This window comes from Numenius arquata, chromosome 2 (assembly GCF_964106895.1).
Source record: "Numenius arquata chromosome 2, bNumArq3.hap1.1, whole genome shotgun sequence".
Lineage (NCBI taxonomy): Eukaryota > Metazoa > Chordata > Aves > Charadriiformes > Scolopacidae > Numenius > Numenius arquata.
The window spans coordinates 46602146-46629599 of NC_133577.1; the positions used below are offsets into that span (position 1 = coordinate 46602146).

At 42.7% G+C, this 27454-nt stretch overlaps 1 protein-coding gene across 1 annotated transcript in view; it reads left to right on the top strand.

Annotated features, from left to right (window-relative positions):
• Nucleotides 1-2045: 2045 nt before the first annotated feature.
• Nucleotides 2046-27454, top strand: part of MIA3 (MIA SH3 domain ER export factor 3) — a 28783-nt gene continuing 3374 nt past the window's right edge. The window contains exons 1-21 of the mRNA XM_074168327.1: nucleotides 2046-2203; nucleotides 3015-3148; nucleotides 8808-8894; nucleotides 9905-12869; nucleotides 13790-14074; nucleotides 16234-16319; nucleotides 17528-17659; nucleotides 18891-18912; nucleotides 20381-20469; nucleotides 20624-20701; nucleotides 20796-20906; nucleotides 21798-21869; nucleotides 22084-22188; nucleotides 23300-23422; nucleotides 23536-23659; nucleotides 24825-24880; nucleotides 24962-25052; nucleotides 25191-25329; nucleotides 26989-27090; nucleotides 27188-27248; nucleotides 27372-27407. Of these exons, the coding sequence (XP_074024428.1) occupies nucleotides 2053-2203; nucleotides 3015-3148; nucleotides 8808-8894; nucleotides 9905-12869; nucleotides 13790-14074; nucleotides 16234-16319; nucleotides 17528-17659; nucleotides 18891-18912; nucleotides 20381-20469; nucleotides 20624-20701; nucleotides 20796-20906; nucleotides 21798-21869; nucleotides 22084-22188; nucleotides 23300-23422; nucleotides 23536-23659; nucleotides 24825-24880; nucleotides 24962-25052; nucleotides 25191-25329; nucleotides 26989-27090; nucleotides 27188-27248; nucleotides 27372-27407 (5049 nt within the window). The 5' untranslated portion in view covers nucleotides 2046-2052. The remainder of the gene's footprint in view (nucleotides 2204-3014; nucleotides 3149-8807; nucleotides 8895-9904; nucleotides 12870-13789; nucleotides 14075-16233; nucleotides 16320-17527; nucleotides 17660-18890; nucleotides 18913-20380; nucleotides 20470-20623; nucleotides 20702-20795; nucleotides 20907-21797; nucleotides 21870-22083; nucleotides 22189-23299; nucleotides 23423-23535; nucleotides 23660-24824; nucleotides 24881-24961; nucleotides 25053-25190; nucleotides 25330-26988; nucleotides 27091-27187; nucleotides 27249-27371; nucleotides 27408-27454) is intronic.

Consider the following 27454-nt stretch of genomic DNA (forward strand, 5'->3'; position numbering starts at 1 on the left):
CTTGAATATATTTACTTCTATATTGTAAGTTGTGATTAAATTCACCTCTAAAATATTAAACTGCTCTAGGTGGGGGCTGAAAATAAAATGTGTACGTATTTTTCAGAGGTTATGTAGCAGTAACTAAGCTTAGATCTCAGGCCCTGTGTGATGAAGCTGTGGAAACGAGCGCCTGTAGAGTAAAATCAATAATAATGAGGATATGATAAGAACATGAGCAGTGCCTCTAATGCAATTAGCAGTGGTGATTGCTAACTCCTGTGATGGGAGCTGGCAATAAGTGGAGCAGTAGGATTAACTGCTTTTATCATCGTTGCAGAACAAACCTCACATAGCCGAAGTTAAGAGTGCTTGCAAATACATAATTTAAAAGGCCTCTTAAAAGAGCCCTCAGCTCTCCGAAGTTGCCCTTTGACATGCACAAAAAAGCAGGATCCTTCACCTTGACCATCAGTTTTGCCAAGTGCCTATTCATTTTGGGAGCAGCTTCAGAGTTTGCCCTTTTGAAAGTGATTTCTTTTTTTTTTTTTTTTTGGCCATTTGATAAACCAGTAAGAAGACTCTATTATGTTACCTATGCCTTCTTGGGTGCATCTTTTATTCCCTTTGTCCAGTCAGGGGCTGTGCTAAACAAATCACACGGGCCTGAAAAAGAGGACAGAGAAGAAGTTTTGTTCAATTTTCTCCTGTTCATGACCATTATGACTTCTGCTGTTATTCTACCATTTTAGATCTCTAAAGCAATATAAATGTAATGTATGTGAAGAAGAGCTAATAAAAAAAGTGAAGGCATACAGGTAAGTAGCACATCTTTTGGTTTGCAAACATTCATAGTTAAAACATAGCAGCAAGTGGAAGCTGGAGCTACAGAAGGGCAAAAAGAGGAGTTTTTCAGCAGGTTTGTTTTGGGGTTTTTTTTTCAGCAGTTGGGTGTGCAGCCCTTCATTTGCTTGCGCTTTCCTGCATGGGGCCACGGGTGAGTGAGCTCCTACGCCCCCGTTACCGCAGGTTTAACCTCAAACTCTTGGGAGGTTGCCAGGGCGGATGCCAGACTTGCTCGGTGGTGACCGCTTCTCCAAAGCGGAGATGTGAACTTCTTGGTGGGGTGGGAGGGAGAGCAGCGAGGTGGATGTTTGGATGTGTGGCATCTTCACCCTTGTGTGGGGGGTGCATGGGGGCTATTACACCTTTTTTTGCACAGCAGCCAGACGCAATGGGCCACTCTTGTTACTTCAGTGATCCTCTGTGTGAGAAAACCTCGAGTACTGTGTCCAGCTTTGGAGTCCTCAGCACAAGAAGGACATGGACCTGTTGGAGCAGGCCCAGAGGAGAGCCACAGAGATGCTGCAGAGAGCCACAGAGCCCCTCTGCTGTGAGGACAGGCTGAGAGAGTTGGGGATGTTCAGCCTGGAGAAGAGAAGGCTCCAGGTAGACCTTAGAGCCCCTTCCAGTCCCTAAAGTGGCTCCAGGAAAGCTGGGGAAGGACTCTTAATCAGGGAGGGGAGTCATAGGATGAGGGGGAATGGTTTTAAACTGAAAGAGGGGAGATTTAGATTAGGTATTGGGAAGAAAGTCTTTGCTGTCAGGGTGGTGAGACGCTGGAACAAGTTACCCGGGAAGCTGTGGCTGCCCCATCCCTGGAGGTGTTCAAGGCCAGGCTGGATGGGGCTTTGAGCAGCCTGGCCTGGTGGGAGGTGTCCCTGCCCATGGCAGGGGGTTGGAACTGGATGGTCTTTAAGGTCCCTTCCAACTCAAACCATCCGGTGATTCTAAAACCGCCGTTAATAACCACGGAAAAGGAGCAGGAGCCCCTCTCTGCCGGGAGGGAGACTGAAAAAGAGCTGGACCCTCGCCCAGGGGTTCCGTCTCGGCGGGATCGGGATTGGGATGGGGATTGGGATCGGGATCCGGATGCGGGAGGGAGGGAGGGTCCAGGCGCTGCCCTTCTCCTCCTCCTTCCCCCCCTCCCCGGTCCCTCCCCCGCCACCTCGCCCTCCCGCCGGCGCTGCTGACGTGTCTCCTCCCTCCCCGCCGCCGCCGGCGCCCGCCAACATGGCCGCAGCCCCGCCGCCGGACCCCCGGCTGCTCCTCGCCCTGCTGCTGCTCCTGCCCCCGCCGCCCTCCCTCCTCTGCGCCGCCACCGGCACCGACCTGGGCCGCCGCTTCGCCGAGCGCAAGCGCTGCGCCGACCCCGAGTGCAGCAGTGAGTTGGGGGGTGCGGGGGGTGGCCCTGGGGAGCGGAGCGGTCGGTCGGTCCCTGCCCCGGTGCCCGGTGTGGCCGGGAGGTCGCCCCCCCCCATCTCACCCCCCGGCCCCGAGAAGTCGTTACCGGGAAATTGTTACCGGGAAAAGACGCGACCGTCGCGTGGCTCGCGGGGGCATTTCCCAAAGCTCCCCCTGGCTCCGGCACGGAAATTAGGGAGAATCGGGAAAACGGCAAGGCTGCGCCGACCCGCGGCGTTCCTCGCCTTCTCACCAAGTTTTCTCATCCCCGTATCTCCTTTTTTTTTTTTTTTTCCTTTTTCTTTTTTTTCCTTTTTTTTTCTTTTTTTTTTTTTTTTTTTTTCCTCCGCAAAACCCTTTAGCCACAATCGCGCTCTCTGGGTGGTGTTTATGCGCCGAATAATTTCGGGGCTGGTTCGCCGGGACGCAGATGTCATCTTTCAGCCCGGCTAATTTAATATTAATAATTAGCTTCATAGCGCACTTCTGAAATGTAATTCTCAAGTGCTTTGTCAAATGCTTGTCTTGGTCAGTGCGCTTGCTTTTTTGCCTTTTTTTTTGGTTTTTTTTTTTTTTAATAATCTCTTATTTTTGTTATACTTTAAGCTCTTATCTTTTGACCCAATGTAGAAAATGGGAAACTGGTGCGTGTGGGGAGGTCTTGTTTTTTGCCAGTTCGCAAAGACCCCTTTATTCAACTGCTTCATTATTATAATTTATTATTTTTTTTTATTATTTATTATTATTGTTATTATTTCTAAGGTAATACTTTTCTTGTTTTCTTTGGACAGTGTTAATGTGCCGAGGGAAGGCCAGGCAGGATTTTAAAGGCCCAGACTGTCGCTTTGTGAATTTTAAGAAGGGAGAAGCGGTGTACGTATATTACAAACTAATAGGAAAATCAACCGAGCTCTGGGCTGGAAGTGTAAGTACTGTAAAGCATTTGTTCTTCTTGGGGCTTTCTGTTTGTAGTCTTTTTTCCTTCTTTTTCCCTCGTAGGAGAACACTTTGTGCTTTGAACACAGCTAAATAACATAACGAATGCCATTTTGTCTTGAGACCGGCGTGAAATGGGATGCGGTTAGATCAAACCTACGGCAATAAGTGCCCTGAAAAGTGGGCAACGCTAATGTGTGCTCAAAACTGTTAGAAAAGTGGCTTTGTGTTGAAAAGCTCCCGTTGCAGCACTGTAGGTGGTGGCCCGTGGGCCTGCCCGTGGAAGCCGAGCCTCCCTTCCCCTCTCGGGAGGCTTAAGCCTGCGCTTGCGTTTACCCCTGACGTGGGCTCATCCTGCGCTCCGTAATCCCACTAAACATTGCTCCATGTACGTGTTTTAATCACGTTTCTCTTTCTAATAGTCAGCTTCCACCTGCCCCTTTTTATCTGAGCTGTGTGCAGAGTTGGAGGGGGGAAAAAAGTAGTAAAAGTAAAAAGAATTAAGGTAAATTTGATTTTTTTACAAAGGTCTGTCTCGGCTTTAATAGTGCCTTGTAGTGGCCTTGTCTGAGTCGCTGTCTTCTGCCAATCTGAGAGGGTGCTGTCGTTGGGAAAAGCAGGTCACTGTAATTCTAGTTATTTCATAGAAAACTGCTCTTGGCTTTCATGATAAGCACCTTATTTGTCTGACAGAAACAGAACTGAGATGCCCCGGGAGGAAAAGCGGGTTTTGTGGCCTTCTCTTGAAAATCCTGGCCATCTGGAGGTGGCTTAGACCTTATCCCTGTTGCCCCCTCCCCGTGCTTCCCTTATCTGCCTTTTTGTGTCCAAATGGTTCTCTTCAACCTCCTTTCTCACTCTGGGCTTCTACAAGGGCTAGGCGGTTGCCTGTAACAGTGGTCTGGTGGGCTGCTGGAAGCGGCGTCTGGGTGTTGACTGTGGGACTGGTGGTTTAGTGGAAAGCAGGATGTATCACTTTCTCTAACCTGTTCAGGCGGGGTGTGGACGGCTGGGCTCTCAGCAAGGAGCTGAATCCAATTAGAACAATACAGAAGAGAGCAGAAAACTGCAGCACGCGGTTAAAGAAGAGTTTATAATTGTATCATGCTGGTAATTCCCTTCTGACACGTACTGTACCATAAATAATCCGGTTAATTAGCCGGTACGGGTTTCCAGGGCTGCCAGTACTTGCAATGCGGAGTAGCGATGTGGGGCCAGTTTTGCGTCTTCTAACGAGGTGTAACGCAGGCTGCAAGATCAGACAGCAGGTTTAAGGTAATTGCTGAGTTAATATTCAGTTTAACTATTCACCGATAGGAAGCTCGTGCAACAGTTAGGTGTGTCTCCAAGTTAATAGGATGTTTGCTTTGAGTTTAACAAGGAAAAGCCGAAGTTGGCAGGCCTAAAAGAATTGCAAAGCTCTGTTTTATTTTGAAAGGAATTGTTGTCATTTTGAAAGGAAAACGGAGTAGTTTTTAGTACATACATACATGTAAAATCCTTATCGTATTTTTAAGAAGGAAAAATTCTCGTATGGGAGCAAAATACTTGCTGGTTTATGTAAGAGTTCAGATTTGGGGGGAAGCTTCTCTACAGGTAGTGCCCTGCAGCTCTGATGGAACTGGGTTCTTGGGAAATAAAATTACTCTTCTTTTAACAGCACTTTTTATTCCCCAGCTGATTCATAGAAATAAGTAGATAGTGGTCTTCAAAACTGGAGGAAATTATCCTACCATAAGAATGCAAAACAATAGTCAAAGGACATGGGCAGTTTCCCTCCTATACGTTTTCATTGCCAAAAGAAACAGCGTGGGATAGATTTAAGCTAGATTTAGCTAAATGTAGTTATTAATGGTAATATCGCAACAACTGGGGTGCAAACGCTGAAATGGGGTTGAGACCCCTTGCTGTCGAGCAGGGCACTGGGGTGGCTGGGCCCATCCCTGGTTCGCGGATAGCGCTGGGGTCCCTCATTCGTCGTGACCTCCCGTGCCAGGTTTGGCCGGGGCAACTTGATTTATGCAGCCCACCCGGGCCTGCTCGGTGCAGTCTTGGAGCGAGGCGGGGAGGCGGTTGCTTGCTAATTAAAACCAGGCTGTGTGGTGAGGTCTGCAATCCAACAGATTCCAGTGGAAGGCACGTTACCTTCTGCCGCAGCCCTTTTGGGATCTCGTGGCGTGACTTTGTGTGCGCTGGTGGGTGTCGTTTGATCCCTTGCATCCACCCTACTGCCTTTTTCCATTCCCCAAAGTTTTGGGCGGAAGTGTTTATTAGGGCATAATGGAAACTCTGAAATCAAGGGATAACTGGTATTCTGATCTTCAGATGGGGCAGAGGTGAGGGGAATGCGTCTATGAGAAACTTCAACTGCTGCAACCTGGGGCTTATTTCACACAAGTTGTAAATGCAGGCTCTGATTCTGAAATCAATTTTGAGGAGCCATGAGAAATACAATGGCACTTCTGACCTGAAGGGAGATGATCTGATAAGAAAGAAGCCTTTCACCAAGGCTGAAAAATCTATAGCAGTTGGGTCTGGGCTTTATTTGCCTTTGCTTTTCTAATTCACTCTGCCCTTTTCAAGTCATTGTTGGTTTTTTGGGTTTTTTTTTTGTTTTTTTTTTTGTTTGTTTGTTTTTTTTTGTTTGTTTTTTTTTTCCCTTGCCAGCAAACATGCTGTATTTTAACAAAATAGATCCTTTATTTTGTGATCCCAGTCTTGTATACTTTATTGCTTGCAGAACTCCCATTGAGCTCTGTGAGTATTTTGCACGTGAAAAAATTCTGGAACCCACTTCTATATTCTATAGCTTATATGGCATGCAGTTTACAGCAGAGCTCTCGAAACCTCATTAACAAAGCAAAGCCAAATGCTTGGACAATATTCCGTGAACGTTATTTAATAGTGATTTTGTTATGAATTTCATGAATATGTCAGTTCCAGGAAAATACTTGATTTTTTTTCCCAAAGCTGACAGGTGAGGCACATCTGGTACACGCGATGTCCAGTGCACCGTGTCCAGCTCTAAAACTACTCTCTTCTTCAGCATCCACCTCACGCTGTTCACACCACCCAGTTGTGTGACACAAACTTTCCTCCTGTGCATTTCTCCTGCCCTCTGCCCTCATCTTTAGCAGGCTCCAGAACTACTTCAGATAATTCCAGGAAAAAAAAATGCTGCTTTTTAACAAAACATTTTAGCAAAGACACTTTAAATTATTGCCGCAGGAGATTATTATCTTATGGCAAACAGCTGAACTTTATTCCTTTGATTCAAGGTTGAGAAAACTATTTCTTGCCTCACGTTACAAGAAACAGGCTGCAGATTTTGGCTTTTTTGGGTGGGTGGGTGGTCGTTGGGGTTTTTTGTTCGTTTTTAAATCTTATACATGGGGTAATAAAAAGGAAGACAGGAGGGGTAAATTTAAGGTAAGATAGGAAGACAGAGTATGTCTGGAGGACCCAGAGGATCAGGGAAATTTTAATATTATTTCTGTGTTTTCATAACAATGCCAGTGCTCAGCAAGGGCAGACCAAAACAACTCTTCTCTGAGCCATGTTCTGCAGTTTTAGGTCCCTCTGATGCCTGTGCTTTAGGGATGTGGGCTTTAAGATTAAAAGCATTTGAATGAAGATTTTTTTTCCCATCTGTCCGTTTTCTGTGGCTGAGGTATGCGGTGTGAGGGTCTGGCTTCTTGGTCGGCGGTGCTGGGTGAATCTGCTGCAGCCAGTTGTGACCCGTGGGCAGTGGTGGAGACAGATGCTGTACACCCAGCTTTGGGTTTCATCTCCCCATGGCATTTTAGCTGGGAAGCGAGTGGAAATGAAGGATGCGCTTTTTTCTCCCTTATTTACTTGGCATTCATAATGCCTTTCCTTTGTCACGTCTGTAGAGAATGAAGAATGTTTCCTTTATGTGCACAATGAGGCGTTTTTTCCCCGTACAAGAGAGGACTTGTAGGGAGAGGAGCAGATGAAATTTTGGGCGTGCGGATCCCATATGGCTCATAAACTACATAAGTGGCAAAGTGGGTAGCTGCAGAGGACTTGTATGGTCAGCAGCTTGGGTTACACTAAATGAGTTTTGAACTGTGATGCCTAATTATAATGGTAGTCACGGAGATTAGTCTGTAAGGAGGCTACTTTGAAGTTTTGGCTTTTGTTTTCAGAAAGACTATTTAAAACTGAAATAGAAGTTTGTAGAGATAAAAAGGCCAGTTTAGAATAAAATTGTAGCCTACTGCACAAGGACAAGCTTTTGATTTGACTTGTCTAGATGGATTTCCCATTCGCAATAATTCCCAATGGTATACCTGCATACATTATCTCTTTTCAGTAAGAGAGTATCTCTATGTGTTTACAAAAGGTGGGGAGGTAATAGATTTATTTTTTTATATATATGTATAACTAACGTCAGAGTTCTCAACTATGGAAGGTAAGATTTGAATAAGAAATAGTTAAAAAGAAGCTCTATAATGTATCAGTGTATACATTGCTTGCATAACAACAACAAAAAAGGTATTAGTACATATTATTTACTGGATATGATTTTCCTGGGTTTTTTATGCCATTGTAAATCCAGAAAACTTCAGGTCACGTGATTCTATTTCAGTGCTATCAATGTAATGATATGTATATGTCCCTAATTATTTTGACGTAACTGGCTTCCTTTTTAATTTGATCTCTGAGTGCTCTTCCCGAATAAAGTTTTCAAGAAAACTGGCAACTGTCATCTTCCTTCTATAACAAAACATTGAGGAAACGACCAACACTTCCCCCCCCCCGGATGTTTTGGTTGTCTAGGAACTCTGTACCTTCCTAGGTGTGTCTACCCGGCTGCAATTGCCTGGATTATCTAATCTGTGGAGTGATAGCACGCTATTAATATTGGCTTCTTGACAGCTGCTGTCAGAAGTCTCAAGTGAGAGCATTACTGTGTAGATCTTATCCAGTGAGTGATAAGAGAGATTCTTGTCGTCCACTGTTTGCCTTGGCTTAGCACGTTGACTGGCTTGAAAATAGCCATCTGCAACTGATCTTTACTTGTATTAGTCACTGAAGAGCAACAGTGCGTTTGCAGAGGGGGTATGTTTTCCACACAGGTTTTAAAATAGATTATTACCTCAGGTACAATTTTGCATTTTCCTAAAATCTGCTTTAAGAATTATTATTTTTTTCCTTAAGCTACAAAGTGAGCATATTTCAGGCTATAATATTGTGCGTGGATGCAAATCTCATTAGTCAAAGATCCTTTTCTGGTTACTACTTGAGAAAATCCTTGAAGCGCATGTGGTTCCAGTGAGAGTGCACAATAGCAGTTAAAGCATGTGATCCAGGGTGCTCGGGATTCACTCCCAGCTCTTCTAGGAATTTGTTATAAGTCAGGCTTTAACACATGAACGCTAAAACTTCCCAGCTTCACAAAGGTGGTGTGAAATCTATCTATAAAACCTCAATGAAAACTCTTGCATAAACAAGGCATTGCTAATCCTTTTATTTTACTCACTATGTTAAACTTCATTTGGAAATACTCGAGAGTGAGTTTGATGTGTTTGTTATTAGTGCCTGTAATTAGGATTTTAACATAGTCACATGATTTTGAAAGCTACTTTACTGCTTTTTGTATGCTTGTGTTTGTTTTCTGGCAGGTTGGAAGTGATTTTGGATATTTTCCAAAGGATTTACTTGAAATAAATCATAATTATTCCAGTGAGGAGCTAGAGTTACCAACAGATGTAAGTCTTATTTGTTATTTTTTAATTGGGCTGTTTGCTGTTTCTTACCTCAGCATTCAATAAAATCCCTGAGGAGGAGAATGGGAACATCAGTGATCCTTAGTTACCTTTTGTTACTAAGCAGCTACAGATGTGCAGAGATGCACACACGTGTGAGGGGGTGGAATGGTTGTACAGCTACGTGTGTGGATGGGTGTGTAAGCATCAACCCAAAATGGGGACAGTGATCTTTCTTGTCTTGAATGCTCTAGTTTTCTTTTAACAAAAAATGTTTGGATTGAGCTCAAGAAATGCTGCTGGCTGGCTCGCACATAGGCTGTTTGGTATGTATTCAGAATTCTTTCTTTTCCCAAACTTGAGAAGTTTAAAGTATTATCAGAAACAAACAAAACCTGATACACTGTTAGCCCTTTGATCTAGAACTGGTCCTTCAACCTTTACACACGTAAGTGGCTTTCAGGCACTAATAGCTGGTAACCCCAGAGTTATGTGAGGAAGGCCTGTGTGTGGTTGCAGCTTCAGACCCATATGAAATTTTATTCAGTGGCTTGCACTGATGTTTAATTTATTTTTCAGACATTGTGTGACAGGCAGCTCCTGCTTGGAGGACGTGGTCATTTGAGGCGAGACCAACTGAAAGAGATTTGGACAAACAGGCTTAGTGATGTTTTTCTTCTCCTAGCTGACATTCAGCAATAGACTTAATTCAGGATATATGTGATGAGTAAAGTATAATACTGTCAACTCCATTGCTGACTTCCAGTTTGTTCCTCACTAGGAGGTCTTTGAAGGGGCTAAGCCATAAGCTTTTTATTTAGGTTTTTAAGAGTCCTTGGGAAAAACTTCCACTGGTTTCAAAGAGACTTTTGGTTAAGGATTCAAGGGGTTAATGCTGCAAGATTAATATAATTTACTTTGCTGCTGCATCTCTCTCTAACCAACCAAATGGATTTGGTCTCATCACTGTAATAAAATAAGATTTGTGACTTCATATTTTTTTTTCATTTCAGGAAACAGACTTCGTTTGCTTTGATGGCGGAAGGGATGATTTTGATAATTATAATGTGGATGAACTTTTGAAGTCATTACAAGAGACGATAGCAAATGAAGGGGAAACTGAGTTGAGTGATCCAGGGACAAAAAGAGCGGAAGGAATTGAAAGGGATGTAGAGATTGAAAAGGTCGATACGGTAAAGTCCCTTGATGCTTTGGAGACAGACAGTATCGAGCCAGGCAAAGCAGAAGACAAGGAAGCCCTCACCACAATGGAGGAAGTCGACAGTTCTCTTACGGAAGGAACTGAAAATACTGGGGGAGACCCCGGTGTCAATAGTCACGAAGAAAACTCTCAGGGAGATCAAATTGCACATGAGCACTTGAAGGGAATGCTACATGGGAAACTACAAGGGCTAGAAAGTGAAAATACCAAAAACACTAGTATTCCTCAGGGTGAAACCAGTCAACTTGACAAAGAGAATGAAGAAGTCAATGCCTATACGCTTTTAAACAGAGAGCTCTCTGTGAACTTGAAAACAAAATTTGGCTCAACTGCTGATGCTGTTGTATCAGATGATGAAGTGACTCGCCTTGTTACATCACTGGAAGATGATTTTAATGAAGATTTGAGCATTAATGCTCATGATGCAGAGGAGGAGCCAGACTTTGCAGATCAATCTGAAGAAATCCCTTTGCTGTCTTTTACAGCGGGGGAAGAAATTGCATCCCCAGCAGATTTAGAAGATGATGAAAACGATGACATTGAGTCACAAAATCATGAACCTGATGAAGATGCAAAGGGTGCTACAGAGCTAAATAACCAAAGACACAATGAGGAAGAACCTGGTTCAGATGCATTAATTCTTAAGGATGCCTTCAGTAAGAGCGAGAAGTTGGGTGACAGTGTTAGTGTGGACAGGTCCGAATCTAAGCAAACAAAAGAGAAACAGGATGAGGTGATGCTAATTAGTAAAAGAGAAGCACCAGCATCAACTCAACCTGAAGATCTCTCCAAAGAACTCCTTAGAAAGGAACCTGCAAGTACAGGTGATCCAGGTTCAAAAGAAAAAATAAACAAAACCGAGCAGTTTGAAGAGCAGCTCACAGTTGATGGAACTGAGCCACATACTGAAGAGCTAAAGAGTACAGCTGTGCCTGATCCACGTGTTTTGTCTAGTCCAGGAGATGATCTAGAGTCCAAATCACTTGTTAAAAGCAAGCAAGATGCTTTAAAACCACCTGTTGGTGATACCAGTAGAAGCCCAGAAAGAGTGCCGCTTGCTCAAATAGAGAAAGATGAGAAAAAGTTTGAGGATGACATCTTGGAAGAGGTCTTGGAAAGTGATTTAAAGCACAGAAATCTATGGGAGAAAACAAAGGAGAAAGTAAGAGCTGAGAACAAGCCTTTTGTTGATGTTCCAGCCAAACCAGTGGAAGAGGTAAAAAATGCATCTCAAAGTGACTTAGGAGATACTGACATCTTGAAAGAGAAACTGGAGCATGGAATGCCCACTGTGGAGAAAGAACTTAAAAGATATGAAGAAGATTTGAAACAAACAGGGGACACCGGTCATGAAAATCAAAAAACCACCTCTGTTAAAGAACCTGAAATAAAAGGGAGAAACATGAAAGAAACCCCTGCAGGGGAGAGCGACCCAAGCCATAGAGGAGCTGTTGAGCAACCTAGGCCATGGGAAAATGAGACTGAGTATTCAGAGGCAGACGTGAAAGAAAAGCTTTCAAGAAATCTTGGCAAGATGACAGTATTTGAAGAAAGCATTGAGAAAAGCTCCCCTGAAGAAAAATCAAAAAGCAGTACACAGAATACTAATACAGATAATCTTACTCAGCGAGGAACTGCTCCTACTGAGGATGCAGATTCAGACGGAAATCCTGGCACAAATTTAGCTAAAGAAAGAACACTAAGACCAGAATTGCAGTCTGAAGAGCCAGATGATGAAGACAGCCCTGACCTGAAACAAGTGGAGGAAGAGCTGCTGGAAGATGAGAACGCTGCAAGTGCAAAGCTGTCGCAAGCAAAGGCTGCAAATGTACAGGGTGATACACTAAATGTTAAAAGTACAAACCCAGGATTAGAAGTACCAAGCGAAGCTGTTTTGGCAACTGCAAATCCTACTTACAAAACAGGAGAGGAAACAAACTTGTTTTCTAAGGAGGCTAGAAGACCAGTCAGCATGCAAGATGCGAGCAAGACTGGGAACAAAGAGGTGGATGTACCAGTGAGTGAAGATGCTAAATTCGATGAGATGGAACACGTCATGGAAGAGGATGATGAGGAGTCTTCTGAAGCTGAGGAACCAGCTGTGGAAGAGGAACCAGCTGTGGAAGAACATAATTTCCAATCTCCTGACACAGAAGATGACAATGACTTTAACCAAAGGAAAGATCATGTCCCAGAGGGCATTTCAGAGAAAGATTCAAAGGAGCTGCAAAATTTAGAGCATACAAGATACGACCACCAGCAATCTGCACATCTCCCCAGCCCTGCTGACAGCTTAGTGGCCACAAATGACACTGTAACAGACTTCAGTGAGTCTGTGAAGCGGCTCACAATAATGAGAGATTTTCTTGATGAAAAGCGTGTAATACGGCTACAAAAGTACCTTGGGCTTCAACACGTGGTTAGGATAGAAGCCATGTTTCACGACATGAAAGTAGAGATGGAGCTTGCTCGGAAGGCAAGCCATAATAATGAAGACATAGAAAAAGCCTTGGACCAGATACTTGAGTTTTCAGAATCGAGCATTATGGATGTGGTGGGAAAAGTTCTGGATTCCAGAGTGGCAGAAAATAAAGAGGAAGTGGTGAAAGAGATGGATTTGTATGATGAGGAGAGCGCACTGATGGATGATATTCAAGAATTAATATATTCTTTAAGGAGTAAATATTCATCTGCTAGTGAGAGTGTCCCACTTGCATCTATTCTGGAACAGGTAGAAGATGAGCTGCATGTTCAAGGTAGGATGTTAAACCATTTAATAAATAGATGAAAGGGAAGTAAAACCCTATCCCAGACAACAATATATGTAACCTAGAGGAGCTTTAAGAAGAGGGTGAGGGAGCAGAATTGAAAGACGCCCTGTGGAATCCACTGGGATTTTGCTTATTTTTAATGCATACTTTTGGCATTGTGATGGGTGTCCCAGGGGCAAGTCCTGAGAGAAAATGTTGAGCTTAGCATGTCTATTTCTATAGGCCAGGTTCTGTGCAAGAAGGTGGGATTTGTGCATGGATGTGACAAGAAGGAGCCATTCAGGTCATGTCTATACCTCCCCCTCTCTCCCACATACACTAATGTGCTGAATTTTCTAGAGGGTTTAGAGCAGTCTTTTTTCCTGAACTACCTAGCACCTAATTATGAGAGATCCAGTGATTAATGCGAAGTTCAGGCACTAAATCCATCCGCCTAAAATCTCAGGTGTCCCCAGCATATTATTTTTGCCCATGTCCATAAAAGAGTGCGTAAGGAGAAATACGAAACAAACAGCTCCTTTGACGGGAAGAACCAGCGGTAGAGCTGCTGCAAACTTGCTGGTTTTTTAATTAATGTGCAAGGTGGTAAGACATGGTCTTAGCAAGGCTTCTGTCACAGTGGTGCATGTTAAGTATGTGATTTCTGATGAAGTCATGAACACTGAAAATAGTTCACCTCGCAATATTTCATTGCGAGGTCAGTGCTTGATACCTTGCATAAATTCCATAGAAACTTTTAATTAGGTGTTACTGAAAGTTGATTGAGAATTTACAGGAAGCAAATACACAAGCTGAAGTGTTTAAAAGTGTCAAGAAAGCTTTGTCAAATGCAGTATTTCACTGGAGACAGCTATGGGTAAGAAATACACAGTAGCTCAGTGCTTAATTGTCCCTGTCTGTCACAGATGGTGCAGAAGAGGCTGAATATGAGAGAGTTCCCATGAGAAACCCAAATGCCATTGATGAGAGCAACCAGAAATTTCAGCAGCTCGAAGAGGAGAGGCCAGAACAGCCTGTTGAGAAAGAGGAGGAGAGGGCTGTTAATATTCCACCTGAGCATGAGGAGGCCAACTTGCCGGATAATAGAGAAGCCGAAGAAGGGTATGACAGTGAAAGAGGATTGCTGCTGGAAGATACTTCCTTTGGGTCAGTTGATTCAGGACAGAGCGCCAGGGAAGATGTTGCTGCAGGTAACCTTTTGGAATTGGATTATTTTTTTCTTTTGCTCTTAAAGAGGAGCACAGTGAAATGGTTTTTAGGCAAATACCAGGGGTTTTTATTAATATTTTCATTGTACATTGCTGTAATCCTAATGGTTTTCACTAATCCCTAACAGTCCCTCTAGTGGCAGATTGCCTTGCTACCACTCATCTCAGCAGAGTTTTGCTACTGCCTTTTTGCACTAAAGAAATAAGAAAAATTCTCCTGTAAGTGTCATAGTTGGAGCTCTGTGCTCGGGCTGGTGGACTGTGTCTCAGGATGGTAGTGGCTAAAGAGCAGAAATCACTGGAAATGTACCATCAGCCCAGCTTTTCTCCTCCTTGCAGGGGGATTGACAGTCTAACCTAAGGCTATTGAATCATGTGTGCTATCTATCTTGCTCTTCTTAACCAGTGACTCTGGGCTATGTTATTTTCCAAGAAAGGTGGAGTGTAGCTTCCCTCACGCAGTTCAGTAATTTCTGGCTAAGGTGTGTGTTGGAGTAGGAAAAATGTTTGCCTTTGTTCCGCTGAGGCCTTTTCCTCTGGAGAAAATGTGTTGACTGGGATCCCATTAGCCTCATCTTCCCCATCTCTGTTTTGCTTTAAACTACCTTTGACTCCACTCTTGATGCTAAGCTCAGCTTTGCTGTTCTGCATTCACCTCTGATTATGCTTAATAAAACAGGTTTCACTGAGCATTTAGACAAAATTCAGGCACATCTTGCTTAGCTTTCGTACGCTACTGAGGTACTGTCCCATCCCTGTAGCTAAGCACTTTTGGGCAGCTTCTAAGTATGGCAGGAAACTTTAGGTTGAATGCAAAAAGATACCTAATGAATTTTAAATAGCCGGTGGATTACTTACGTGGCTAAGCTGTCAGATGTTCAGTTGTATTTTAGACCATCTTCCATTCCTTCCTTAGCAGTGGATAAATGCTGTTTGCCAGGCATTCCTATGAGGACTGCTGGAAGTGCTGGGAAAAAACTGCAGATGCTTGTAGAACTGCTGGTCAGAGAAGCTGTTCCGCAATGTAACATCGGGGTGGACAGGTGGTTATTTGGATTTGCTAACCTGGATGCGTGGCAACAGTAGCAGTGAGAGGAGGAGGCAGGGTTCAGATGAGCATAGGAGTAAAAAGTGGTTGTCGTTTATATGGTGGCATTTATAGGCCAAATATAATTTTCTGATTATTTTTCTTTGCAAGGAAATATGGCTATTCCTAAATTTTATTTTTTTTTTAAATGAAATAATTACTGGTAAAACACAAACGAGTATTTAACAGAGATCAGTATTTAACAGAGATGTTACTCTGTTGCCGTATGCTCTGCTCTGGTATGGATACAATCGCCTCAGCACACTTGTGGTCTTCTGGGGTCCTTAAACAAAGACAGATCTTTCTCTAGCAATTAAGAAAGATTATACTGTACTAACAGTGCTGTAAACTTATTAGAAGACGTCGATTTATTGATTGGGAATTGAAGAGCGTGTGCTTCTTTGTTGCTGTTGCCTTGCTGCTGAAGGAGTTGCATGTGCTCTGTCTGAGGCAGGCTTGGCTCAGTGACCTTGTCTGTGTCCCTCTCTGCACTGCCTTTCCTAAAGCAGCACATGGAATACTGCTGTCCTTTCTAAGGACTTTTGCCTCTTTCTTCAATGCTCTGGAGAACTGGGGGCCGTCATTTGAAATCTTGCAGTGACAGGACAAGGGGTAATGGCTTTAAACTAAAAGTGGGCAGATTTAGATTAAGTATTAGGAAGAAATTCTTCACTGCGAGGGTGGTGAGACACTGGAACAGGTTGCCCAGAGAAGCTGTGGCTGCCCCATCCCTGGAGGTGTTCAAGGCCAGGCTGGATGGGCCTTTGAGCAACCTGGTCTGGTGGGAGGTGTCCCCGGCCGTGGCTGGGGGATGGAACTAGATGATCTTTAAGGTCCTTTCCAACCCGAACCATTCGATGATTCTCTACCGCAGAAGCCGCGGGGACGGGGGGTGGCAGAAGCGGGTTCCCCGCTGCGGTCCCCCCCTCCCGCCCCCCCGTCAGCAGGCCCCGCTGGCGACGGTCGAGGCTGGCGACGGTCGAGGCGGGCGACGGCTGAGACGGGCGCAGGCCGCTCGGCGGGGTAACCCCTCTTTTCCTCTCTCTCCCTCCAGGCCCCGGGGAGGGCACCGGGCGGCCGGAGGCAGACGCCGCCTCACGGGGAGCCCTGGGCCAAGCGGCCCGGCAGCTGTTGCGTCTGGTGAGTGGCGGAGATGGCGGCGGCGGCGCGGGCCGATGACGCAGGCGGGCGCGCGGGGCGGTGCGACGGGCGGGGTGGTGGCGGGGGGGGGGTGTCACTGCGGGCTGACGTGTGCCTGGAAGTTGGCTCGCGCCGCCATGGACCCCGCGGGCGTCGGCGCGCGCTTGGCGCAGCCCCCGGCGCGGCGGCTGCTGCAGGTGCGCGAGGCGAGGGGAGGGGAAGGGGAGCGGGAGCGGGAGGGTGGGGCCGGCGGCCGCCGGGAGCCGTTAACGGCCGGCGGCCCTGACAAGCGGCTGAGGGGCCCCGGCGCCCCAAGAGACCCTCACTTCTCCTGAGACGGACGTGACTCCGTGTCCCTGAGGGGATTCGCCCCGCTGCTGTCGCCGAAGGGCTGTTTTTCTTCACCCCCCGCCCTGCCCAGCGATGTGGGGCAGTCCTGTGGGAGCGGCGGCGGCGGCGGTGTCTGCCGGCCTCAGCACCGGCAGGGATGGCTGCCCGGCCTCTTGCCGCCCCCCGGGAAGAGGGGGCCTGCGGAAACGCCAGCTCGCCCCGAGGTTGGGCTTTGCAGGGGGAAGCGTGTGCCCGCATTTTAATCTCACGCGGCTGCCAGCTGGGGCCTGGGAGAAGGCAGCAGTTTCTGTGTGGCTCCTCCAGCTTATATTCCAAGCACCATGTCTGTATCGGCCCTGTGATTTGTACCAGGTATTTGCACCTTCTTTCAGGCAATTAATGCTATCTGGCCTCCAGAGAGACGTATGAGGAGACACATATGACCCTGTGACCAGGGTGACAGCGGGGAAGAGATCTGAGCCATTTTTACTGGATTGTTACAAAAGTCCAGATGTATAGCTGGTCTGAGATTTTTTTTGCTATATTTTTTCCATCCTTATAGCTTTATTTGGAAACAAATTAAATAACGTAGTGCTGTGTAATGCAGAATGCGTGTATCAGCTTATTTTCGTGCAGCTGTTCTTTGCCAGCAGGTTGTTACTGTCAGGTGGCTTCCCGATACTCAGACTTTTGAGTTGAAATGCAAGCGTTGAGCTGCTTTGTGGTTTCTCTTTATTTTCGGTTTTCAGTTCACAGGAAAACTGCAAGAAAGCTCTAGATGGTTCTCTGGTTTTACGAGAGGCATTTGGCAGACTCTTTATTTTGCCCGAGTATTTAATGAAAACATATTCATAGTTGTCGATGTTGTCGGTTTTCAGTTGGTTGCTATGCTGCCTGAGGAAATTCGTCCTGGACCTGATTTCCATGGACTTCCATGGGAGCCTATTATTATCACTGCCTTAGTGGGAATTGCCACGCTTGCTGTCGTTTTCTGGAGAACTTGCCTTTCAGTGAGTACACTTCATGCTTGTAAGCCTGCTGATATTTCACTTACTGCGCGGTCTTTTGTACGGTTAAACTGTTTCAGCATTACCTGGGTCAAAGCAATAGGTAGTCTTTAATGTTTTTACTTCTAGAGCATTAATGTGAACTAAATGCTGGGCTTAATAGCTACAGTAAGTTGTAATTTTCTTCAAGCTAAGAAGCTTTTCCTTTAAGCCATTCATTGAAGACTTTTTAGTAAGGGTAGGCAAAATAAGGGAGTATGATGTAAATCAAGAAGGCCGAGGAAAGGGTCAGCATATATTTGAAATGAGAAGCCTTCCATGTACTTGCGCTTGTTGCTGACTGTCTCCAAAACAAGCAGTAAATCCCTTCTGCCCCTGTCATATTGCCCAGCTGCTTGTAGGTGCCGTATTTAGGAACCTAAGCACCTGATAATAATTCTCACTGGAGAGCCCCTTCCCCACTCTGCTTCTCACTCTACATTTTCCCCCTGTTTTTTACATAGATGATTTTCTGTGCATGCAAAATACCACCACTAGCTCTCAAGTATAGCCATGCATCTCCTTAGGAACTGATAGATGAAAATCAGAGAGGACAGTTTGTTTTATAGCTGTCCGGTTCAGTGATGATATGTTCTGGAAGTCTGTGGAATACTTTATCTTTGCTTGGCAAAAATGAATTAATACTAAATATTATCTGTGACAACACTAATAGGGTTTAGTTTTTTATTGTTTAGTTTAGATATTGAATATACTAGGTCAGTTTCAAATGCAAAATAGTGTTAATATAACAGCATAAGAAGAAAGCTTCTGAAATTCTTTAACGGTGTTAATTTCAAAATGAGCAACTGTCATATAAATATACAAGGATCAGAACTGGAATACAAGTGGGTTTTATGTTTGAAAGTTCATTACTGTTGTTTGATACAAAATGGCTTCATTTTTGTTGCTGCAAATTGGATGTGGGCAGTTACTGCTATCCTTTTAGTGACTGGGTAAACAGACGTTTACTAAGGCTCTAGGACAGGGCATTAGCCCAGAAGCTTTTATTAGAAAACAGCTTAAGCTTGTTTGTAGTGTTATTCAACACTCTGGTTGGCAGTGTTAGATGTGTTTTCCATGTACTTCTTCAATCAGCATATAAGTGGTGACTTTTTTCTATAGGGAGAATTAATAACATTTTTCACTTGGTGCTGTTTATGGCTAATTCTTTTTTTTTTATTTTTTTTTTCTGTAGGTGAAGAGTAGAATATATCAAGGTAAGTTTCTCTGTGGTTTTCAGTGTACTTGATGCTTAGGCATGTAAAAGTTTTGGAGGTTGTTTCAGAGGACCAACTATTCATCTGCACTCCTTTTGAAGGAGAATGTTAATTGTGGGGTTATAGTGTAAGCTAAGCCAGTAAATGATACTTACTTGAATCTGAGCACTTCAGTTTTGCTTTTGATAATGCTTTGATTAGGAGAAAAAAATGCAACTCGCACCTGCAAATTAAAGGCCAAGGAAAAGCTCCACCTTGTTCAACATAAATGTAATACTGCAATTTCATCATATATAATTAATGCAGAATTAATGAGCTGATATAAATCCCTTAAATTTGTAAAGTGATTTCTATACTGCAAAACAATTACTGTTATCAGAGGGGGGAAAACATTGGTGGTAGTGGTGTAGAAATTACTTAGCAGCCTGCCCCAAAAAATCTGTGACCCAAACAATGATCTAATCCTCTTTTTTTTTTTTTTTTCCCAAAATATTCCAGGGATTCCTGCACCCGTTCTGCTGAGAACTGTCTTGTACCTCAGCAGTTGGTTTCTGGCTCTCCCCTGCCCGGAGCAGGAAGGGCTCTCTGGCCTAGAAGGCCTGGTGTGGGAGTGGAGGGAGGAGTAGCAGTTGCCACTTCGTCCTGTGGCTTGCAGTTGGGACAACCAGTGCTTCCTGTTTGTCCTGCAGGATTTGCTGTGTGGCAAATGGGGCTTGAGGTGTTCAAATACAGGGGTGGTTTAGGATTTGAAAAAGAACAACAATTGGATGTTCTTTAAATTAAATTGCAATCATAATTTAAGTATGTTAATGATTTTTTTTGTTAAATCTTAAGGGTTGGTTGGCAACTTGTTTAGTTTGAGAAACAAATGCATACCTAAAGAACTGTTGCTGGGTCACAGTCCTTTTGAGGCAGTGAAAGAAAGCAGTTCCTTGAGGCTTACTGATGCTGTCTGCTCACTGACAGCCGCTTTGCTGTTCCCAGTAGGTCTTTCAGAGTTTTCATCCTTTTATCTTTGCTAAACAAATGTTCGGTTTCAATACAGCAGGAAGAGGTGCTTGTTAGGGAAGGTGTTACATCTCCCTGAGGGTCACAGCAGCAATCTGAGACTGCTCTGACCTCCTCACTCCCTATTCTTCCCTTGAACATACCTCCTCTGTGTGTAGCCAGGACTTCACTCTGCTCTGTGTTCTCTGACCAGCGCCAGTGAAGTAGATGCAAGAGCTCTGTGCTTTGTGTTGGTGTTCAATGCTTTAGTGTTTTCAATCCTAACTTTAAATGAAAGTGGAGATGCTTAGAGTCCTGCAGAAAGGGCTGGCTGCTGGGGAACTGATAGTGTCCTGATTTATGCTTTTGTCCTTACTTGAAAATGTGCCCAAAAGTGATAGTAACAATAGCTCTGATTTTATTTTATTTTTTCCCCCAGGATACAAAGTACAATTACTGTAAACTTTCTTTTTCTTCCTAGTGACTGAAAAGCAACTTGCTGAAAAGATTAAAAACCTTCTGCAAGAAAAAACAGAAATCTTAGAGAAGATTTCAGAATATGATCAAAAGGTATTGTTCTAGGTTCTTGTCCTTTGCTTCCTAATTTTCTGCTACCAGTTTAATGACACAGTCAGTGCAACAGCTAATATCTTTTTATTTTCTGTTCTTACCAAATAATACGTTGGCAGTTTCCTCAGTTCTGTTTGGTTGTTTCATTGCTTAGATAAAGGAAGCAAAGGAATCCGTGAAAGTGGCCCAAGAACAAAAAGACATTCTCTCCGATGAAACTGCAGGGCTTAAAGTAAGAAACAGTAGTTAACTGTCTCTGTACTGAAAGCAAACCAATCAGTAAAATATAGATGGTCTTTTACTTTCTTTTTTTTATTTTTTTTTAGGACACTCTCAAAGGACTGGAAGAAGAAAATCGTCAGCTAGATAACAAAGTAAAAAATCTGCACACAATGCTGGAAACGGAGAGAAAAAAGAATGAGAAGAAACAGAACAAAGTAAGAGCAATCAGCCTTATGTCTTATATTGTCCTTAACTTAATATGCCCTAAAAGCTTAAAAGCTGGTCACAATCTAATGTGTGAACAGAGGGAGACAGGTAGAGCAAACAAGATGAACTATCTCAAATAAAGAGAACTGAAATGAAATTTCAGGTTCATCCCAAGCTCAAGGGGTTGAATCTATTGATTGTATGTTTTTTTAATAAGATCTTGATGAACTTGTGTGGTTATGTGCTTTCACACACAAATGGGTATGTTCAAGTCATGGGCTAGTCTAATACTTCCTAGGCAGAGCTAGGAACTTGCTTAATGCTCAGGGCTGAAGGTTTTGGTTGATAAGAGATGTTTTCTCTTATCAAAACATCAAAACTTAAAACTGGAAGCATCTAGTTCTATAGTAAGCATGAAAATCTCTAAGCTGCCCCTCATTCTTTTTGTCCAGAAGGGTTTTTTTTGTTGTTTTTTTTTCAGTTTATTTTCTCACCCCTCCTTTTTTTTTTTTTTCCCCTCTAAGCCTGATTTTCTGTAATAATGATAAGCTCTGACAAGTTCTTTGGTCTTGTTTTGATCAAAGGTTGTTGCTAATGACAGCAGCACGTGGTACTTTCACTTTAGACTGTGCAGGTGTACAGGGAAGTTTTCCAACCCTGGACAGGCAGAGTTCAGAGGGGGAAGTTGATTCTAATATGTTGTGTATTACTGTTCCTTGCCTTGCTGATAAGGCACTGCTGTGTTGCTGCTAATCGAATGGCTGCTCTAAGTGGAAATTTGTTGGTGTTTTGACGTTTGTTTCATGCCTCCAAAATATACAGGTAACATAATTACACACTTGGGCTAAGACATGTACCAGGCTAATGCGAAATCATCACTTAACGTTTTTCTTATATAGATCTCTGAAACACAGAAGTCCTTGGAGAAACTTCAAGAGGCTATGAGTGTGCATTCTGTAGAGCTTTCAGAGGTAAAGCATTTTCTACACCCTCCTAACAGCCACAGGTACAGGTTCTTGTACTGGCCAAATTTGTTTCTAGGATGTAATCAAAAATGCTAACTTGGCAGATTCCAAGTTGTTTGTGCATATATACCTTTTTCTTTCCAGTTACCATGTAATATGTAGCTCTTGCTCCATTACAGTTTGACTTTATCTTTTTTGTTCCTTTTTGTTTCATATGTAGGTGCAGATAGCCCTTAATGAAGCTAAATTAAGTGAAGAAAAGGTGAAGTCTGAGCTTCATCATGTGCAGGAAGAGAACGCTAGGCTGAAAAAGAGCAAGGAACAAGTAAGTTACGCTCAGGCCAGGCAACTTTTGTTTCTCTTTTGAATGAAATATTGAGGCTTTACTCCTAGCTTTCTTGAGTATAACTTCAGCATGTCTCTATTTTCTTAATGCGTCAGAATTCAGTATTTCATATTATCAAGATAAAATTTAAACCCTTGTGCCTACCTGCACAGGTTTTTTGTGCAGGTGAGCCACATGTCTTCAGTATGAAAGCTTTGCCAGTTGGAGTGATTCAGTTTTTAGCAGCAGCTTCACAGAAAGCCTGTGCTGATGTGGTGGTCACTTCATGATCAGGAGATCGCTACTTGGACTCAGGACTGAAGGGAGGGTGTAGCAAGGCGAGGTCAGTCTCATCTCCCAAGTAAAGGCGATAGGACAAGAGGAAATGGCCTCAAGTAGCGCCAGGAGAGGTATAGATTGGATATTAGGAAAAAATTCTTCACAGAAGGGGTTATCAAATATTGGAACAGGCTGGCCAGGGAAGTGGTGGAGTCACCATCCCTGGAGGTATTTAAAAGTCGGGCACACGTGGTGCTGAGGGACATGGGGTAGTGGTAACTTGGCATTGTTAGGTTGATGGTTGGGCTTGATGATCTTAAAAGTTCCTTCCAACCTGAACAATTCTATGATTCTAAGTAATGGTAAAGAATTGCCAAAAAGCAGTTCTGAAGCTAAGCTAAATGGGGAGGACCTTTAGCCCTGAAATGTCACGGTAGTTCTTTTATAGATAATTCTAAATATATGGAGAAAGAAAACAGATCTGAAGGATATGCCCTTTTAAGGAATGCGGTTTGATTACCTGTGGACTGCAACTAATTCCTCATGTTTTGAAGTGTGTGAGCAGTTTGGTTCTGATGTTGGGATATTAGCTGGGAAAACGTCAAATTTGTAAAATCACCTAATAATGTAAATTGGGGAAAGATTCCCAGCATCTGGTTCTACCAATGATGAGTTCTACTGTAGCAATGAGTGTGATAACTGTGAAGTTCAACCTTTATCTGTGATCTGTGGTGATCAGTTATCACCAGCTGGCAGTGAAATAGACTTTAATTACATATACCCTGTACTAAAAATAAAACAAGTAATCATCTTGCCTTGGTGGTTCATACAGCTGCTAAAAGAAGCTGAAGGTTGGAGTGAGAGACATAGTGAGCTCAGTGAGCAGATCAGACTGTATCAGAAATCTCACAAGGACATAGAAGAAGCACTTGCCTACAAGGAAAATGAAATCGAAGTAGGTTCTTTGTAACAAGCTTGATTTAAATATTACACATTATAAAATACTTTGAAGTACTTTACAAAATGCAGAGCTGTTCTCCTTCAGTGAGCCTTTGATTTTGTTACTAGGTTTTAACTAACTGCATTATGCAGCTGAAGCAGCTGGACATGGATTCCGTGTCTGAGGCCAAAAAGGATGGTGAGGGGCCTGAGTGGGGCATGGGAGAGGAGCTGGCCAATGGAGAGGTGCCAGGTACAGTATCCCGGCTGGTGGCCTAGCAGCTAAAGCTTGTGGGGGGGTATGGTCATGGCATCTCTCACGGGGAACAAGGGGAATCTGTGCCTGTAGCTGCCTGTGGGGTATGAGACTGCCAGCTTGAATTCTCAAACAAAAATATCTCCTAATTAAGTGAAGGGAGATGTGGTTAAAAAGGCCAGTAATTGCTTTTGGATTACCTTTGAGGTATATCATAAGTGTAATGATAGTTTTAAGGATTACGTATATAGGTTAGTAATTAAGAACATTGTGAAAGATGAGAATCTTGGCTTTGTTGTTACGCTACATTTATTTTTAATATTAATTTTTTTAATGAGTATTGTGCTTACCTCGAGATAGGTAACTGATTTAGGTAATCACATCTTTTAAATCTGAAAGACTGAAACAGATGTTTTCGAAACTACTCAGGAAGATGGTTATTCCTGGTGTTGCACTTGTATTTGCTGCATCTCTGGTTTTGAAGACCTTTTTTTCTTTTTTTCTTTTTTTCTTTTTTTCTTTTTTCCTTTTTCCTTTTTCCTTTTTTTCTTTTTTCTTTTTTCTTTTTTCTTTTTTCTTTTTTCTTTTTTCTTTTTTCTTTTTTTCTTTTTTTCTTTTTTTCTTTTTTCTTTTTTCTTTTTTTCTTTTTTTCTTTTTTTCTTTTTTTCTTTTTTTCTTTTTTTCTTTTTTTCTTTTTTTCTTTTTTTCTTTTTTTCTTTTTTTCTTTTTTTCTTTTTTTCTTTTTTTCTTTTTTTCTTTTTTTCTTTTTTTCTTTTTTTCTTTTTTTCTTTTTTTCTTTTTTTTTTCTTTTTTTCTTTTTTTGTAGGCTCGAAATTCCCATTTTTTGCTTTTCAGATACTATGTCCAGTCACATTAGTATCAGTGTGGTGGCTACAAGAAGTCACAAAAAATTAATCTTCTCGGTGCCTTTTGAAATAAGTTAATAGTTTTGTTGTGCTGGTCATGGAATTGCTATTGTGCTTTGTTCCCCGTATCCCGCTCTTTTTCCTCTTTTTAAAGACTTTTTTTTTTCTTATGTTTTTCAATCACATAAGGAGACTTATCCTAGATTAAAGTGTAGGGAGTGTTATTTTTAACAGCTGTAGAGCCCAGAGAATTTGGGTTAAGAAACAAGTAAAACCGATGTATTTTTCTCTTCTAGATAATGAGAGTGAGAAGATGAAGACTCAGATTAAGCAGATGATGGATGTCTCCAGGGTATGCTGCACAAGATATTTCATAAATGCAGCCACATTACTGCTATGCCTAAGATTGTAAACTTTCTGCTCCTCTTTTCAGGTAAAAACTATGTTATCCATAGTTGAAGAAGACAGAAATCTTCTGCAGTCCAAACTGAGCGATGAAGTAACAGCAAGACATGAGCTGGAAGGTAGGCTTAGCAAAAGAATTGCTTAGGAAGAACTGCTGTTTGTGGCTTAAAGACAAACGGAGGGTTTAAATAGCATAATGGTTTAAATAGCATTGCAACTTCCTTCAACTTCCTCACCTACCTTTGGCTCTTCAACAGAGCAAATAAAAAAATTGGAACATGACTCATGTTCGCTCCAGTCAGCCAAAGCTCAGCTGGAAAATGAATGCAAGACACTGCAGCAGAAAGTGGAGATTCTCGGTGAACTTTACCAGCAGAAGGAGATGGCGCTCCAAAAGTAAGCCTTTTGTTACTCTTCCACAACAGCATATTGTATCGCAGGTACTATCCAAATGCTCTTGGCTCAGAAGGATCAAATAACATGAAATTGTATTTGGAATTAAAAGTGATGACTACTCTTCCAGTAGGTTTGAAGCTAGTACCCCTTTTTTCACTTTTTCCATCATTCCAGAGATTCTCAAAAGACTGTCACTTTGCATATGCAATATTCCCTTCTGCTGCTGAAAAGAACAAACAACAAACCACTTTTGGAGAGGGAAGATGGGTGGCTTGGTCTGCCTTTGTCATATTGCTGTGGTTGTTTTGTCACGTTGTCCAGAAACGTTAAGAAGAATATAGTGGCCATTAAGATTTGTTTCAGTTATTCTGACCTCAGTTCAGTCAGTCTAATTCTCATAATGTAGAAATTTAGTATTTTAGCATTGTGAGCTTTTCTGCATTCTCAAAGGGCTAATTTAAGGCTGAGTTCTTGGTGACAGCTGAGATGAATGATTTGCGAGCTGTGAAGTAGTTGTGTATCTGTGTTCATTCCTCATTTATTTACTTACTGAAATGTTTGTAATACCGTCTCAATTTTGTGGGGAAAATTGAGAGTTAGATTCAGGAACGTTTTCAGCTAAATTCTGTAGGAAAAGTGAAACTGTGGTGCAGTTGAAAGCTCTGAGATTGAAGTGTGTAGGCTGGGGGAAGCAGAGGACTGGAAGAAGGGAAGGGGAGTGAGACTGCCTGACCTCCTAACTTCAGGATCTGGGTGTAGGAAACATATCACGGAGAGGTGAAGGACAGCCCAACTTTCAAGGAAAACTTCCTCTTGACCTCTTGGAAAGATTTCTATTCCTTCCAAAAGTTGTAGGAAGCTACACTGCCTGTTACTACTACTTGATTAGAATGAAGGACTTCCTGCAATTTTTTTTCTGGAAAGCCATTTCCACACTTAACCAAGAAAATAGCTGATATTGACCTGGCTGTTAGCAATAGTTAACTTACTACTAGTTTAATGGGCCAGTTTCGTGGGATAGCTCTTCTGAGTTAGGAACACATTATGGGCATATTAAATACGTCCAGAAAAATGTCAGAAATGAAAAAATTAGTGAACCAGGAGACTGTGTAAATTGGTCATGTAATAAATTGGTATGGAGAATACTTAGAAAAAAGCTGCACAGTTTCCACACAGTTGATGACTGTTGAACGTGTTTGTCGCCTGGGCCCTTAATTCCCTCTTTTCACTAGTCATTTCTCCATTTCCCTGGTTAGATGTCAGGTCTTAATAGTTCCTTGTTTGTACCATGGTAAATCTGGATTAGCATCTGTGGAATTAGTAGGTAAAGTTCAGGATCTGAAGAGATGAACTGTCTGCAATTGTTAGATTGTGATAAATCTTTCCTTTCGATTCTGCAGAACTTTCCAGTCAACTCTGTGTCCTTAGTTGTCAGGTTTTGTACACAAAGGGGTTTTGTCTGTTGGTTTCAAAAGACAGTATTTCTGTCTCTTTGAAAAGATAAAAATCTCCCTATATTCTCTTTCTGTATTCTCATGCATTACTATAGATTCTGATAATCACTATTGTTAGCAGGGGAGTACCTTGATTTTCAATTGTAGTAGATACAGGACGGTGGAATATATGATGCTTTTTTTTTTTTTTTCCTCCTCTATGCAGAAAACTAACCCAGGAGGAGTATGAGCGTCAGGAGAAGGAGCAGAAATTGTCTGCTGCAGATGAAAAAGCTGTGCTGGCCATCGAGGAAGTAAAAGTTTACAAGTAATTTCAGTTTCTGAAGACTTGTTTTCCTTTATTTCAGCTATTAAAGAAAATTAATTTAAACCTCTCTCCTTCCCCTCTTTCTCCTTTTGTACAGGCAAAGGATCCAAGATATGGAAGAAGAATTGCTAAAAACAGAGAGATCTTACAAAAACCAGGTAAACTTCTTGTATGCTGGTTGTTGTGTCACCTTTTACTGCATCTTTCCAATGCTCTATAGTGAGTTATTTGAAATACTCGTAGTTGGACAAAATAAACTAAAATGCTTCTTTGCTTTTCAGATTGCTGCTCATGAGAAAAAGGCACACGACAACTGGGTAAGAACGTTCTTCCTTTTCTGACACAAGGAGTTTGTATTTGACTT